Source organism: Rhineura floridana, chromosome 3 (assembly GCF_030035675.1).
Source record: "Rhineura floridana isolate rRhiFlo1 chromosome 3, rRhiFlo1.hap2, whole genome shotgun sequence".
Taxonomy (NCBI): Eukaryota; Metazoa; Chordata; class Lepidosauria; order Squamata; family Rhineuridae; genus Rhineura; species Rhineura floridana.
In genome coordinates, this window is record NC_084482.1 from 187151545 (window position 1) to 187167631 (window position 16087).

The 16087-nt window shown below is 40.4% G+C and overlaps 1 protein-coding gene across 1 annotated transcript in view; it reads left to right on the plus strand.

Moving 5' to 3' along the window:
* The window catches only part of CFAP20DC (CFAP20 domain containing), a 277854-nt gene extending 273583 nt beyond the window's left edge, over window positions 1-4271 (plus strand). The window contains exon 16 of the mRNA XM_061622079.1: window positions 3714-4271. Within this exon, the coding sequence (XP_061478063.1) occupies window positions 3714-3826 (113 nt within the window). The 3' untranslated portion in view covers window positions 3827-4271. The remainder of the gene's footprint in view (window positions 1-3713) is intronic.
* The last annotated feature ends 11816 nt before the right edge of the window (window positions 4272-16087 follow it).

Here is a 16087-nt window from a genome sequence, read left to right on the forward strand (position 1 = left end):
ATGTTCTTTTGACAATTGGACTGGTATACAAGTAGTACAAATTTGAAATATAAAATTGTGCTTTCTTTCTCCTTCTTCCCACCTTTCTCCCCCCCCCACACACACACACCTTTTTATTGTTATGGTACCACTAGTTTGGCCCACTTTAGGCGAGGCCACAGTGCATTTGTGGGTTCTGATTCCCTTAACTGAAGACCAATGAGGTAATGGATTGGCAAGGGTTGTACAAGTATATATATATATACATATACAAGCCTTAACCTTCTTAACTAAGGAGGCAGGAATGGTAATCAGGACGTTTACTCCCAATCCTGTGAGTGGTGCCACAGTTGCATTTTCCCATGCAGGGGGGTAACTGTTCACATGAGTTTTGAAGTGTCTTTTGTTTCACTATGTTTATATACCCACAGAGGTGTTTACAATAAAAAAAACTAATTGTTGCTTTATATCCAGCTTGTCCATAAGCCAAGGTAGAATACCTGGGCCAAGAGAGAAAGCTTCTTTGGACATACCCAATGAGATTGTTGACCTTTTCCTTAGAACAGAAGACACATACACACACACACCCCAAACTTTTTTCATAAGTCTCCTCACTTTCTAAAGCGTTTTGACTTGGGGGCTGCTGTTCAAGACATACACATACACAGCCCTCTTGGATATATGGAACTAGCTGTGCAGTTCTTTAGATCCCAACCCTGAACCTTCCACCATATTAAGGCCACATTATAAACTCCCTCTAACACAAAAAAGCATCGCAACTGGCATTATCTCACTATTAAATGTAGCTGATGGCATCCCCTGTGAAAATTGAGGTCAGGGTCACATCCCAGGACAAGCTGTCCCCTTGTTTTGTATGAGTATATCTCCTCTTAGTTGTTTCGACTATTTCTTCAGTGCAATCGCCCATTGGATCAAGCTGTATATCACCTTAAATCCAAGAACTCTCACATCGTTGTTGGGTGAATTACAGACATAGTGGAAACTGCAATACAAAAAGCAGGTGCCATCCGAGGGAGGTTGATGCCTCCTAAATCACAGACACACAAAGGCTTGAAGATAGCAAAATCCACATTATCACACAAGAAAACCTGTGGTTATTTACTGCTTTCTTTTTTCCTTGCCAACTTTTATATGCATCTCTAATGAGATCCTAAAACAAAAACAAAAACTCAATTTTGTTCTTCATGCTAATAAAAGATCTCTATGATATCCTTTATTTGGGGGCATAACTCATGGTTAATACATGAAAGGCCCTTTTTTCCATTTTATAGATCCCTGTTTAGTGAGTGTTTGCTTCTTTAGAAATATGTCTTTACTTAACTGAGCAATGTATAGGTTTGAAGGGATGACATGGACAGAAAAAAATGGGAGTAACACTTCCTTTTGTAAAATCCCCCTTCTGTAATGATTGCCACATTAATTCAATTTTCTTTCTGGCCTGAGAATTGCCTGGCCAGATCATACCCTAGTAGGGTCCAGCATTCTGGTTCCAAGAGTGGGCAGTCAAACACCTCTGAGTGCTCCCAAGCAGAGTATGAGGATGTCAGCCTTCCCCTTTTCCTTGTCCCTAGCACATAGTGTCCAGGTGCATACTGCCTCCTCTGTATACAATGGTTGTCTTTAGTTACTTAGAAAATCTGCACTGTTTCCTGGTTCACCACAACTTTGCAGAGCTGTCCAGCACCCCTGGTGTACTGGGCTGTACACCAATAAAATATAGGGCCCCTCCAGACAACCAGTTTATTATCCTGATTTGCTGGCACAAAACCTGCATAGAGGATAGACTATACCCAGTCTTTATTGAGCATTTGTTCTGATTTGTTTAGAGAATGGTTAGATGACAGTGAGCATTCATCCTGCTTTGCTCACAGGACGGTCACATGCCTTTCGGTTAATCTTTCATTCATCCCATACATTTCTGTGTATTTCCCCATCACTTTCCAAACTGCAAAAAGTCTTGTTTATTTTTAAGTGGATTTGTTGCATTTGAGCAACAGAGTACTTTAATCCACTTTAACTGTGCAAACATAAAGTTCTGATATACACTTGAATCCCTCCTGCAAAATACTGACAATCGGGAGGCCTCCATACTGTGATGAGCTGTGAATGAGGGCAGTGCAGATACCAGTCACCTGCAATTCATAAATCTTCTGTGGTGCCATCATACAGAAGTCAGTTTAGCTTCCATGCTTTTAAAATAAAGAGCATCATTCAGCAATCCATCCACTACCACTTTGAAATTGTTTAATCTACCTCCCATGCTCCCGGGAGAGGGTGTGTATTCTTTAGGACATAAAAAAACGAGTTGAGTAACAAAGCATAAAGGAGAAAACATACTGGAACTGGAGTAGGGGTATCAATGCACAATCTAGACCCTCTAGAACTAAATGGTCTCAGCTGTAAATACATTCTAAACATTGTGGAGCCGCTGAGGCTGGCATACCAGGCCATTACTCTGAGCCAGCAGAGCATAACAGTGCAGTTACTTTGTACTGTCGTTCCGAGAAAGAGGTAAACACTTAAGATGAAATGTGGAATACTGCCTGTATTCAGCTGTGAATTATTATTTGCCATCAGATTATTATCCATCATCTGCCTTTTTAGCTTTTATAAAAAGACTTCTTTGTGAAATGGGCTCATATGTCTCTGCCTGCATTTTTAACATATGTGATGGAATAATGAAATACTGGGAGTTGGTAGCCACAGTTGAGTTTCTCTGTAACTTCTCAGTGGTGTCTCTGCGTGCCTGAATTAAGAACATAAGAGCAGCCCTGTGGTTCAGACTAAAATTCTATCTAGTCCAGCATACTGTTTCTAACAGTGGCCAACCAGATGCCTTTGGGAAGCCCATAAACAGGGCATGAGCATAATAGTCCTGTCCTACTGTTCTTTCCCTGATTGAATTTCAGAGGCATGTCTTCTCTGATACTGATATAGTTGTCATGACTAGTAGCCATTAAAAGGCTTATCCTCCATGACTTTGTCTAATCCCCTTTTAAGTTGGTGGCAATCACCACACCATGTGTTAGCAAGTTCCATAGCTTAACTATGTGATGGGTGGAGAAGAACTTCCTTTTGTCTGTCAATATCCTAGCATAAAGCTTCATTGGATAACTGAGTTCCAGTATTATGAGAGAGGGGGGAAACTCGCTGTCCACTTTCTCCATTGCACAGATAATGTTATTCATCTCTAGCCTGTCCTCCTTTGCTCACCTTTTTACTATACTAAAAAGCCCCAAATGCTCTAACCTTTCCTCGTATGGGAGTTGCTCCAACCATCTGGACAATTGGGTTGCCCTTTCCAGTATGACAATATCCTTTTTGAGATGCAGTGGTCAGAATTACACGCAGTATTCCAAGTGTGGTCATACCATAGATTTGTATAAAGGCATTACAATATTGGCCATTTAATTTGTGGTCCCTTTCCCAATGATCTCATACATTGAATTCACCTTTTTCACAGTTGTTGGGAGGATCCAGGGGCAGCCCCACAGCTTAATATTCAAGTTTAGCCATAGTAGCTAAGAGCGGTACCTCCATTTACCAAGGCTGTATTCATCTCTTAACAGGAGAAGGGCTGTCACCTTCTGCCCTGCTTGTCAGCTTCCCAAAGGGATCTGCTTGGCCATTATTGGAGCATAATATTGTACTTCCTTACCTGTTGTTTTTTTACTAGACAAACCAAAATTAATGGACTCTTCATTTTGTTTTAGGTGAAGGTGATGACTTCAGGGCTGAAGAAGATGAAGTTCTCACTCTCTTGTATGACCCATGCCTAAATTGTTATTTTGATCCTGAGACTGGGAAATACTATGAGTTGGCATAGCCATTTGCAAGGACAAGGAGTGTGGTTCTTGTCTGGCACTGTTCCAGCACTTGAGTCTTTTGCAAAATACTGTTTTAAAACTAACATTTTTCTACTCTGTGGTCCAAAACTTTACATCAGCCTGTAGCATGTGTAGACAACCCAAAACACTTGCAAATACTATGCAATCTTATTTTTGTAGATTTGAGCTATATTTTAATAGAATGCTTAGCAAGTTTTTCAAGTTTTCACATATTTGTTCAGTCAGCTGATGTTATGTAAAATATGAAAAGATTTGTGTGTATGAGCAAATGAATCAAAGATGTTTCCCAGGTTAATCTGTAAAGGATGGTGAGATGAAAAAAATTGTTTACTTGTTCTTTCATCTCTGATAATTTAAGTAGATGTATTGCATCTTTGTACTTGAAACAATACAGTGTGGTGCTCAAAGGGAAGTGTACCATAAACTGCCTTTTCACTTTTTAATTGTTGGATAAAACAATTTTTATTTTTTGAATTCTCAAGGGCATTTTGGGGTTTCTGGAACTATCCAATAGTTATACAGGGGTGGGGTTTTTTTGACAAATTTCATAAACCTTGGAAGGATGCATAGGTAATCCTTTTAGTCCAGTTTAATTATCTACCCACTGCTAATATATATTAGTATCACACCACATATAAAGCAGAAAAATAATGGGTGCAGAGAGTTCATGCTCTTGCTATACTTAAATCAGTGCATGCAGAGACAGGCTTCCATTGTCAAGAGGTCAGACATGCATACAGGTGTCTTACATCACAGCACACTGACAGAGATGTGGCATTACACACTCAAATCTGTTGCTTATCCATCAGTGTTTAAGGAAAGCAGGATTTTGGAGATACTGACAAGGAAGGATCTGGCAAATACTTGGGTGCTGGGGAAGGACAAAGCAAGAGTGCCTCTGAGACATGGGAGATGAAAGGCATCTCAAACAGTGACAGAAAAGTGAAGGAAGTCCATTGAGGCTTGAGCTTGTTCATTGCCAAGGTCTGAGGACCTGTAGTTAGTTCAACTGTTCCCAGTGTTAGGATTGCCTTATTTTCACAAATTGTGTCTTCCTGTGCTAACTAAGCTCCTTTCGGCTATAGGATTTGAACAAGCTGGGCCTGTTACAATGCACACACAGCCTTACATGCTGCCAGTTTTCAAAACAACACAAGCACAGATGCTGCTGCACAGGAGATCTCATTTGACAAAGCATCAAACTTTGTGACAGTGTCACTTACAGGATGTCACACCAGCTGTGTGTCTGGTTACTGTGCTCCATGGCTCACTTGGCATGCGGCATATGAAAAATGACAAGGGAGATTCTGATGTGGCCTTTGTGTGCACGAACATTCTGGAACTGCTAGTTTGTGACAATATACTTGAGACTTTACACTGCCTGCTTCCTCCGCTTTGAGGCGGCTTCTTGAAAGGAGAAATGCAAATCTGTCACCTGACAGATTTTTCCAGAGAAATAATAAGGTCACAAACAACAGAAAGTGGAGAAGAGGAACAGGGATTAAGAAAAGTATGCAGAAATTCTTGGAGGGGTGAATTACGTGTTTTGGAGATGGGGAACTGGAAGGGGAGGAAGGGCAAACAAGATTAATAAAATCCCTGTGCATTGATACCTTGAAGAAGTGGGACTATATTGAAGGATTTCCCCACACACACACATCAATTCTTGTTGGAGGTTTTAACAAATGGATACCAACATGATGTCTCCAGATCTTGCTGTTCATAATATGTGATGATTTGTTGTCTTTGTTGTCAACATGAAGTTGAATTTTCGTGAAAATATTTTCCCTACCCAGCTACCCCTCAAAGAAGCACCATAGGTGTGGGTTGGCTGGCAAATAAAAGAAAACTGTTGAGACAAGTGAAAAGTCAGAATGGGTCATTTAAGAGGTACACTTTACTAGATCTGTCCATTTTTGTTGCTGCTGTTATTGTTACTGTCACTGTTTTGTTTGGAAACAAGCTAATCAGGTTAAAATATGCACCATCTCCCTCAAGGTGATATTTTGAGGCTTTTGAATGAAAATCCTGGTTTCACAAATACAACAGATATTATGCATTTAGAATCAGTTTCATACACGTAACCTGGAACAAGAGATGAACATTTATTCACCCTGAATGTGAAAACAATAGGTGTGTACCTCAGCATTAAGTAACCCTAATTGTATACTCTGCATAAGGGTAGTCTGCATAAGGATATGTACGTCGCCTAGAGTGGCCGTTAACCCGGCCAGATAGGCGACTCAGAAATAAAATTTTATTATTATTATTGTTATTATTATAGTCACATGTAGCCCACCCCCAATCAAAATAGCTTGGCCATTTTAGGGTCCTGTTAAGCACTGTGGGCATCTTGAACCAGGACTCACAACAGTCAAGTTCTACCACCTTGTTTCTTGTACCACAGTTAGGGATATAGTTCGCAGTTTAGTGCTGGTTCGATTGCCATTTCGATGTACTGGTAGCTGGTTACAATCCACTGTAATTAGCACTTTGTTCTTTTCTGATTCCAACCTTTTCCATTGCCAAAAAATAACGTTATTGTTTTCGGGGTTTTTTCTAAAAATGATCTGTGATTTTTTTTAATGCAAAAGTAATTGAGCCAGCTAATTGCCCATCAGGTAGTCATCTTGCTTCAGGGTTATTGTCTGTCAGAGGAAAGATTAGAGTTTCCCCCCAGCACCACCACACAATTAAATGAAGCTTATGCAGTTGATTTTTTTTTCCAGCTCAACTATGTGATGTAATTTTGAACATTGAAAACAGAACCCAATTTATCTTCCAGCCTCAAGTGCTGCTTTGTGCTAAGTTCTTGAACTCTGCCCCCCATACCTTGGTCAGTTTTTCAGTGTACTGCTGGTGAGATACTCTTTGCCTGTTTGACTAGCCAAACTCAGTTCTTTACTAAAGTCAAAGAGATTTTAAAAAAAGATATAGAGAAGAAAGGTTGAGAAACAAATAATGAATATTAATGGCTACCATCATCACCTCAGTGACACCGAAGTTAAGGGGAACACACATTTCAGCAGTTTGTTTATTTATTTTTGCATTTATTATCCTGCCTTTCCTCCAAGGAACTCAAGGTGGCCTACATGGTGCTCCCCCTGCTCATTTAATCCCCACAACAACCCAGGGAAGTAGGTTGGGCTGAGAGACAGTGACTGGCCCAAAGTCACCCAGTGAGCTTCATGGCCGAGTGGGGATTTGAACTCTAGTCTCCCAGGTCACAGTCCAACAATTTAACCACTTTGCCTCACTGACTCTCTTTGATCACAATGTCATTATATTCACTGCTGTTTTTCCTTTTAAAAACGTGGTATCAGGAAAAGTTGCAGAAGCTTGTCGCAAACAAGTTTGGTTCGCAAAGATAGCAAACTTGCAAACTGCTGAGTTTTCTGCATAACACTTCCACACAGAGCTTTAGGAATATGAAATAGGCCCTGCCACAAGACAGGGCACTGTCAATTGACTCCCAAGGACCAGCTGGTCTTCCCATGACCCTATGAAGCCCCAACCTCAGAGTTTGCCCTTCAGAATGAGCAACTTTCTCACAGTGTTACCCTTCACCAATTGGGCTATTAATTTACTCAGTGGGACCTTTGTCAGTTGCCTTCTCCAATGAACACTATATTGATGCACCCCATAGACAGCAAGATACAAAAATATGGTTTTAAAGGCTTTATTTACACTTTATAATGAATATAATTCTTAATATGCAATATTCCACACTCTCACAGCCAGGTTCAAGGTTTTAGTTTGGTATATAAAGTCCTACACAGCTTGGAACCAAGATACCTGTGAAAGATCATCTTATCCCTTATATACCCAGTCAATCACTGTGCTCTGCAGATGAGGGCATCCTCCAGATACCATCTTATCAGGAGGTCCACTCCAGACAACAGACCTTTAGTGCTGTGGCACCTATCCTTTGGAATTCCCTCCCATTCACTATTAGGCACCATCTCTGTTGTCTTTTCAGCACCTACTGAAGACCTTCTTTCAACAAGCCTTTTAAGTGAAGGCCTTATCTCAGTCTGCATCTGTGCAGGAACTGCTTTTTAAGATGTTTTTAAAGGTTTTTTTAAGAAATTTTAAAGTTTTTAAATATGTTCTGTTTTGATATGTTTTAAAGTCTTTTATTTTTAAGATGTTTTAAAGTGCTTTTAGTGTTTTTGTTTGCCGTCCTACTGGGAGGAAGGGTGGGATATAAATTTGATAATAAAATAAAAAAATGCAAACACTATTAACCTGATACTTAGACAAAACAGTTGGTTTACCATTTCCACACAGACAGGATTAACCTATTGTCCAGGTGAGCAGTCTGGATAACAGGGAAAGAATATTCCCAAGCCAGAGGCATGTTGTAGTCATGATGTAGCCCGTCTTTCTTAGGTGTGATATGATTTTGATGTGATGTTATGTGCCTCCATTACTACTACTGGTCACTTATATAGGCCTTGTTACACCTACTCCATCCCAGACATTCCCTTTGGGTGTTTCTACCTTATTCTGGCCACCTTGTCTGTAAAGTCTCATGATCACCCTATCCATGTCCCCAGACTAATGACTTCACTTGTTTTTCATTTACTGCATGTTTTCCAAAACATACACTTTTCATAACATGTTTACCCCTTAACATCTATTCCTATTAAACATTCTATTCTACCTTTAGCTGGCAACTCTTCCCAGTTGTCTCCAACTGTCTCTTCTCCTGCTTTCCGGGTTCTTGACTATTTCATCATCCTAATTCAATCCCTTTCTACGACCTTTCCCCAAGCTGGTATTTCATAAAGTATATTTAGAGGTTTCATCACAGAGCATTCTGTGGGGTTCCAAGCTCTCCCCAATTCCATACATATGAAATATCTAAAGGTAACAACAGTGAGAGTACCCTGCCAGACAGTCTTGCTTCCTTCCACCATACTGCAGTTTATGGAAGTGTCTTGCCCATCTTGGTTTAAGCTTCCTGCTTTTGGCACTTCTAATCTCCAGTATCTTACCCTAGACTATGCCATTAACATCAGTCTTGCAGTACTGCAGGCTTAGGGGAACAACTGAATAACCAGCCATGCCAAGTTTGAAATAAGAATGCTCAGGCTCAAGTCAAAAGCAGTAATTTTCAGATTTGCTCTTGCACCAATGGAAAGTTAGTCCAATTATTGCCTTACTGTCTTGTATCTCTAGATCTCACAACAGCAAGGAACCAAACCTTCTAAGAATGTCAAGATGAAATTTTGAGGAAAAGAACTGAAATCTGAATTCGCATGTAGTGCCTTTGGAAGTTGCAAGTTCTGAATCAACGCTTGCAAAACTTTGCAGCCCCCCTCACGTTTATTGCTGCTCTGCCACAACACAAATGGGATGTTTGAAAAGCTGTAGCCAGCCTTCTGCTGTCAGCATTCTTCATCATCATCATCGTGCAGTGAGCCTAGAAGTGTAAAGTATTACCAAGGTGAAGTGGGATATTGATTCTTTGCTTCAGCCAATGTATCAACATCAGAACTTTAAAACTGAAAAGGGCAAGTCCTCTGGAAATGTGCAGGTCTGAACCTGGCCAGTGGGTCACAATGTTTTGGCTAGCAATTCAGTAAGAAATGTCTTACTTGTACTATTTGATGCTTCCAAATATGGAAGAAAAATTATAATTTTCACAACAATTTCAGGATTATTCTTATTACATTTATATCCCACCTTCCTCCAAGGTGACATACAAACCATGTGACATATGTAGGCTGAGAGACAGTGACCAGCCCGAGGTCACCCAGCAAGCTTCATGGCTGAGTGGGGATATGAACCCTGGTTTTCCAGGTCTCAGTCCGACACTCTAACCACTACACCATAGCTGCTGTCTCTAATCCTCCCTCTAATGGAGATCCATGATAGTTTAAAACATGTAGGCTGTCTTTCAGGGTACTACTCTTTCAAGGTGGCTTACAAAAAATGTTATTGCAGTATCAATAATGCAAAAGTTAAAAACAAATATGGAACTACTACACTTCCTTCCCCCATCTGATGATTTTAAAGACATAAAGGCCTGGAGAAGGAGGAGTTTGATCAGGACCATACTACTACAGGAAGGGGGAGTTCGGCCTCATCCCGTGCTGTTTTCCTGCTCAAAATCTCCCAAGCTGCTATTAACTGCATGGTGTGTCAAGGCAGTGAGAATACAGGGTTCTGACTCTTTTTCACATTCGGACCAATATTAGCTGCTTCTGGGGAACGATTTTGAGCAGGGAAATGGCTCCCCCAGCATTATGACCCTCATCCAAACCAAGCCTTCTCCCAGCAGTTGCTTTGAAGCCTTAAAAGTTGGGTGATCTTTCATGTAACACAGTTCAGCCCTCAGGAACCAAGACATCATTAAAGGTTAAGGACGCGAGCTCCATAGTTCAAATATCAGCCACAAATTCACCTAGTGGGCTTAAGCAGCAATAATAATAGTAATCTTTACTGCCCTACAATAGTGTAGTAAAGATTCGGTTAAGGTAAGGATTAGCAACAGGAGCCCTCTGGGTCAAATATATCCTCCTCAGGGATAAGTTCTGCCCCATAATTGTAAACCCAGCAACAACACAGGAATGTATAGAGTCTAAGGTCTCCATTCCTGACTGCACTCTTAAAAGTGGTCCTCCAAGAGTCTAGTTGTTAACCAGGGATTCAAGGAATAGTGCTATATAAATATTAAGTGCTATTAGTATCCTGCTCAGTCTAATGAAACTATCAAAACGAGCTGGCTAGGTTTTCAGGAAGCGAGCCCATAATCACACTGGAGTTTTGAAATGCAATCCATTTTCATAAGGCCTCATTAATGTGCCGTGGATGTGCTCTGGAGCAGCAGAAATTAGAACAAGCTTGGGAGAGTACTGCCTGGAGTCAGCATATCTTGACAGAAGGTCATCAATCACAGCCTTTAGTTCCTTTCTGCATATTCCTTGTATATTTCAGGAGCAGATAGACTCCTCTGCACATTTCAATCTGCACAAGCTGGCAAATCTCCCGTAAACCAAGAGGCTTCCAGACAGCTTCATTCCCTTCCACCACCCACACCTTTTGTAAGAAGGATCTTGATTCTGGCAAACTATAGAGTGGTGCCTTTGCCTTTTTCCCCCTCTGATGCTTTATATTTACCCAACTGAAATGATTTCTGAAATCAACCAGAATGGCTGCTTCTACTCCTCCTGGTGCAACACCTACCAGCAATTTCTCTGTGGTTCAGCCATTTTGCTAAAAGGCCATCTATTCCAGAGGGTCTTAAATTTTGCCATTTGTCAGACTCCTTGGGCATTGCATTTCCTGATCCAGAGCTAGGGGTGGTATCATATGACTGTAAGGTGGGACACCAATTTTCCTCCCATGAAGGGTTGTCTAGCTGGGTGAATGATGACCATATTATTTATGTCGCACTGGGTGTTACAGGGCAGTCTGTATCATGGGCAACGGACTGTTCTAAAAGTGGCCCCATGTATATGCATGCCGTTCCTAGAACTATTCTGGGGTTCCATTGTAGCATACATTAGTAAAAATAGATTTCATTCTGAGGCCCAACTGCAATAGCTACAAATGCCCAAATTACCAGGTGGGCAGCTCTTTGTCATTCATTCATTCATTCATTATGTCATCCATAAACAAGTGTCTTTTCTCCCTACAGAACCAATTGTCATCATTCTTGAACATACACTGCACTAAAGTACTGGCCACATCTATTGTAGCATCACAGCCCAGGTCCATACTGGCTGTGATAAACCTGTTCTCCACACAAACTTCTACACAAACTAGACTGTGGTACATCAGTCTAATATGTTCTCAGTTCTTGTATCTCTTTGCTTAGCAATATCATGTGGAGTTAAGAAAATTCTGTGACACGCTGTTATAACACATTAAAATGTCTCAGCACCTCATGCTGGAGTGGCATGTAAGCACTTCTGATACTGGGGTTTTCATCCATGGTGGAAATTTGCAAACTATACAGAGAAAATCGTAGCATATTTTATTTCTCAATAACTAGTGGGAATCCTCAAATGCATTTTTTTCTGTGTTTAAAAGCTAATGTTTCTTCAAGTGAAGTGTCTAGCCAAGAACATTTGGTGGTTTGTTTGATTTTCTTATCCAAAGGACACTGAACCATTTCCAAAGTCTGTTACAAATGGGAAATAGCCAGTTCCCAATAATCTCCTCCCTGAGTTTGAACAATGTGATTTATCCCTGTGTTTGTACTTCACTTACCAAAGTGTTCAAACTCAATAAGAGCTGGAACTAGAGACAAAGACTTGATTACTATAACACACAATGGAAGCCACCTCCAATGCAATGTCTTGGAGTGATAACAACAGGAGATATAGCACAAATTTGCTACTATTCAAAAATCTAGAACAAAAAGTGAATATTTCAACAATTATGTCACTAATGATGAAACCAGACAAGTATAGGTATATAGGAAGCTGCCTTATACTGAATCAGACCATTGGTCCTTTTAGCTCAGTATAGTCCACACTGACTGGCGGTGGCACTCCAGGCTTTCCAGCAGGAGTTTCTCTCAGGCCTTTCCAGGGCTGCCACGGATTGAACGTGGGACCTTTAGCATACAAAGCAGATGCTCTACCACTGAGCTATAGCCCTTCCCCACAATAATATGTACAATTGTTGTTGCTGTTATGTGCCTTCAAGTCGAATGTGACTTATGGCGACCCTATGAATCAGTGACCTCCAAGAGCACCCTGTTTAGATCTTGTAAGTTCAGGTCTGTGGCTTCCTTTATGGAATCCATCTCTCTCTTGTCTGGCCTTCCTCTTTTTCTACTCCTGTTTTTCCCAGCATTATTGTCTGTTCTAGTGAATCGTGTCTTCTCATGATGTGTCCAAAGTATGATAACCTCAGTTTCATCATTTTAGCTTCTAGTGACAGTTCTGGTTTAATTTGTTCTAACACCCAATTATTTGTCTTTTTTGCAGTCCATGGTATGTGCAAAGCTCTCCTCCAACACCACATTTCAAATGAGTTTGCTTTTTTCACTGTCCAACTTTCACATCCATACACAGAGATTGGAAATACCATGGTCTGAATTATCCTGACTTTAGTGTTCAGTAATATATCTTTGCATTTTTATTTATTTTATTTATTTGTTAAACTTATATACCACCCGACTAGCAATAGCTCTCTGGGCGGTGAACATAGAAAATTTTGAGGATCTTTTCTAGTTCTGTCACAGCTGCCCTCCCCTAGCCGCCTTCTTATTTCTTGACTATTGTCTCCATTTTGGTTAATGACTGTGCTGAGATATTGGTAATCCTTGAGAAGTTCAATGTCCTCATTGTCAACTTTAAAGTTACATAAATCTTCTGTTGTCATTACTTTAGTCTTTTTGACGTTCAGCTGTAATACTGCTTTTGTGCTTTCCTCTTTAACTTTCATCAGCATTTGTTTCAAATCATTACTGGTTTCTGCTAATAGTATGGTGTTGTCTGCATATCTTAAATAATTGATATTTCTCCCTCCAGTTTTCACACCTCCTTTCTCTTGGTCCAATCCGACTTTCCATATGATATGTTGTGCGTACAGACTAAACAAATAGGGTGATAAAATGCATCCCTGTCTCACACCCTTTTCTATTGGGAACCAATCGGTTCTCCATATTCTGTCCTCACAGTAGCTTCTTGTCCAGAGTATAGGTTGTGCATCAGGACAATCAGATGCTGTGGCACCCCATTTCTTTTAAAGCATTCCATAGTTTTTCACGATCTACAGGCTTTGCTGTAATCTATAAAGCACAGGGTGATTTTCTTCTGAAATTCCTTTCTCCGTTCCATTATCTAACGTATGTTTGCGATATGATCTCTGGTGCCTCTTCCCTTTCTAAATCCAGCTTGGACGTCTGGCATTTCTCTCTCCATATATGGTAAGAGCCTTTGTTGTAGAATCTTGAGCATTACTTTACTTGCATGGGATATTAAGGCAATAGTTTGATAATTACTGCATTCCTTGGGATCCCCTTTCTTTGGAATTGGGATATATATTGAATGCTTCCAGTCTGTGAGCCATTGTTTAGTTTTCCATATTTCTTGACAAATGTTTGTCAAACTTTGCACAGATTCAGTCTCAGTAGCTTGTAGCAACTCTATTGATATGCCATCTGTGATTTGTTTCTTCCAAGTATTTTAAGAGCAGCTTTTACCTCACATTCTAAAATTTCTGGTTCTTCATCGTATGGTTCCTCCATGAATGAATCTGTCATCCTTGCATCTCTTTTATAGAGTTCTTCAGTGTATTGCTTCCATCTTCCTTTTATTTCATCTTGGTCAGTCAGTGTGTTCCCCTGTTGATTATTCAACATCCCTAGTCGTGGTTTAAATTTCCCTTTCATTTCTCTAATCTTTTGGAACAGGGCTCTTGTTCTTCCCTTTTCATTGTCCTCTTCTATTTCTATACAGTAACTATTGTAATAGTTCTCTTTGTCCCTACATACCAGTCACTGTATTGCTGCATTTAGGGTTCTGATTATGTTTCTATCTCCTTTTGCTTTTGCTTTCCTTCTCTCTTTAACCATTTTAAGAGTTTCTTCAGTCATCCATTGAGGTCTTTCTTTTTAACAAGAGGTATTGTCTTTTTGCATTCTTCCCTGATATTGTCTCTGACTTCACTCCATAGTTCTTCTGGTTCTCTGTCAACTAAGTTTAAAGCCTCAAATCTGTTCCTTATTTAATCTTTATGTTCTTCTGGGATGTTATTTAAACTGCATTTTGGCATTATGATTGCTTTGTTGTTCTTCTTTAGCTTTTCTCTGATTTTCAATACGACCAGTTCATGATCTGTACCGCAGTCTGCTCCTGGTCTTGTTTTTATATAATCAATTGGATTCCTATATTGACCATCTGGTGATGTCCACGTGTACAGTCATCTTTTTGGTTGCTCAAAAAATGTGTTTGCAAGAAACAAATTATTGCCTTCACCAAATTCAATAAGCCTTTCTCCTGCTTCATTTCTGTCTCCTAAGCCCTATTTCCCCACAATTCCTAGTTCTTCTCTGTTGCCTACTTTTGCATTCCAGTCTCCCATGATTATCAACATATCTTGTTTTGGTGTGTGATCAATTTCTTCCTGTACTTCTGCATAAAATCTCTCCAATTCTTCCTCTGCATTTGCTGTTGGAGTGTAGACTTGGAAGATGGTTATGTTAATAGGTTTCCCGTTTAATCTCATTGATATCACTCGCTCAGACCTTGTGTTGTAGCTCCTAATTGCTTTTGCTACATCACTTCTCACTATTAAAGCAACCCCGTTTCTTCTAGATTTCTCATTTCCTGCATAAGATATTTTGTAGTTGCCTGATTGAAAATGTCCCATTCCTGTCCATTTTAATTCACTCTCGCCAAGAGCCAGTGTGGTGTAGTGGTTAAGGTGTTGGACTATGACCTGGGACACCAGGGTTTGAATCCCCACATAGCCATGAAGCTCACTGGGTGACCTTGGGCCAGTCACTGCCTCTCAGCCTCAGGAAAACCCTAATCATAGGGTTGCCATAAGTCAGAATCGACTTGAAGGCAGTACTACACACAAGTATTGTAATGTTGATACGTTCCATTTCTTGCTTGACAATTTCTAACTTTCCCTGGTTCATGTTTCTCACATTCCATGTTCCTATTATGTGCGTCATACAACTCCGGACTCTCCTTTCGCATCTGTGTGCATCAGCCTCAGGGCTTCCTTTAGTAGCATTAGTCACAGTACTACTTATACTTGTCCTTTGTTCTTCCCCAGTAGCTCGGTGAGTGCCTTCTGACCTGGGGGTCTCATCTTCCAGCACTATCTCGTGTTGCATTTTGGATACTCTGTTCATAGGGTTTTCGTGGTAAGAGGTATACAGAGGTAGTTTACCATTGCCTTCCTCTGAGTCTGGATGCATCTTAGTCTGGTGTTTCAGCTTTGACCATTCCGCCTTGGGTGCCCCTGCTAGGAGTCTAGCCTCGTGGTCTAGACTCCTGACAGCATTGCTCTCCACTTCTTCAACACTCTCAAACCCCCTCACCACATTAAAGTGTGCATCCTAAAGGGGGTAAATTAGTAATATCATTTTAATCTTTCCTGGATGGATAGAAATGCTGTAATTAAAATAAACAAAGCAAATTCATAGATTGGTGAATTCTACAAAGTTAACTGAAGGAAATTTGTGGAATGAAAGTTGTTATCATCCCTTTGTGTGCCCCCTCCCAGCCATCTGTGATCTCCTAGAAGCCTTTCCAGAGGGT